Genomic DNA, 1,554 nt, shown 5'->3' with positions numbered 1-1,554 from the left:
AAAAAAAAAAAAAAAAATTAGCCATGCAAGATGGCATGCGCCTGTAATTCCAGCTACTCGGGAAGCTGAGGCAGGAGAATCGTTTGAACCCAGGAGATGGAGGTTGCAGTGACCCGAGATCGCACCACTGCACTCCAGCCTGGGCGACAGAGCAAGACTCCACTTCAAAAAAACTACACAAACAAACAAAAAACACCAGGATGAAGCGCTCTAAGACAGGCCACTCTCCCGATTACTAAACAGTTACATTTAGCAACCCAAGGACTACACAACGCTAGCATCTGTTTCTAGGAGAGGAAACTTGAAGCCCAGAGAAGTAAAGGTACTTCCCCATGAGCACACAGCCAGGCCTGGCAGAGCTAAGATTCAGAACTGGGGCTCAGGCTCTGAGAGCTCCTTGCTGTATGTACCACCTGGGCCGACTCCTCCAGAGCAGACTCCTCCGGTACCCTATCTTATGGGACCATGCCATCAAGAGACAGCTGGCCAGGCCTCCTTGTGCCTCTCCAAGAGGCCACCTAGAGAGAAGAGGCCCGGCTGGGCTCAGGCAACAACGGGAGCCCACTGGACTCCTTCAGCGTCCAATCACCCTTCCCCAGTCCCCAAGGCCACCTCTCTGCCTTGGTTTCCCCCTTGTTCCTGCACCCTGCCCTTCCAGGCTCCATCTACCACTGTTCACAGCTTCCTCTGCCTGGAGAGCTTTTCCATAGACGGTTCCAGGTCTCTGTTCCAGTGCTGCCTCCACCAGGAAGCCCTCCCTGACCACCTGCCCCTCTGCTGTTTTCTCCCTCCCTGTAACTGTCTGGAGTTTCTGCTGGCTGACTCATCTGCCTCATCACCCATGGGGCCCCCAGAGGGAGCTGCGCCTCATCCTCCCCGACTCACCACCAGCTGGGCGCTCCTCTGCAGTTCCAAGGCCTGGGCCGCCTGCTGCTGCAGGTACAGGAACTCCTGCTGCCGCAGGAAGTGCTGCTGCGAGAAGAGCTGCAGCTGCTGTGCATGGTGCAGAGGGCTGCGGCCTGGCGGGTACAGGGCGGGCCAGAGGGGTGGCACGGTGGCCCGCTCCATCAGCTCCGCTGCGGGGACACAGACAGTGTGCTGCACCTGCGGCCTGATGCTGCACCACCATGCCCATTTACAGAGGGGAAGCCGAGGCCAGAGAGGGGCCACACACACAGCGGGGAGCTGGGCTCTGCAGGGCCCCCGGCTGCTCCCTAGGGGCAGGAAGCTTGTCCTGTCCTCCATAGGCCACGTATGCACCCCAGGCCCGGGAACACAGCCCTGTCCACACCCGGGATGGGATGTCCCCACAGCCTGACAACCAGAGCAGGTCAGCATGCAGACGTGTAAGAGGGCCACTGTGAGGACCCAGGGAACACCTTCTCCCGTCCCTCCCAGTGATCGTCTTTTTTTTTTTTGAGACGGAGTCTTGCTCTGTTGCCCAGGCTGGAGTACAGTGGCTGGATCTCAGCTCACTGCAAGCTCTGCCTCCCGGGTTCACGCCATTCTCCTGCCTCAGTCTCCCGAGTAGCTGGGACTACAGGCGCCCGCCAC

The 1,554-nt window shown here is 59.1% G+C and overlaps 1 protein-coding gene across 1 annotated transcript in view; it reads right to left on the bottom strand.

Moving 5' to 3' along the window:
• The window catches only part of TNRC18 (trinucleotide repeat containing 18), a 174,368-nt gene that overhangs the window by 97,746 nt on the left and 75,068 nt on the right, over positions 1–1,554 (bottom strand). Inside the window, exon 9 of the mRNA XM_011996251.1 lies at positions 886–1,076. Coding sequence (XP_011851641.1) covers positions 886–1,076 — 191 coding nt within the window. The remainder of the gene's footprint in view (positions 1–885; positions 1,077–1,554) is intronic.

This window comes from Mandrillus leucophaeus, unplaced genomic scaffold, assembly GCF_000951045.1.
Source record: "Mandrillus leucophaeus isolate KB7577 unplaced genomic scaffold, Mleu.le_1.0 Scaffold506, whole genome shotgun sequence".
Taxonomy (NCBI): domain Eukaryota; kingdom Metazoa; phylum Chordata; class Mammalia; order Primates; family Cercopithecidae; genus Mandrillus; species Mandrillus leucophaeus.
This window is presented reverse-complemented; position numbering and strand designations above follow the sequence as displayed.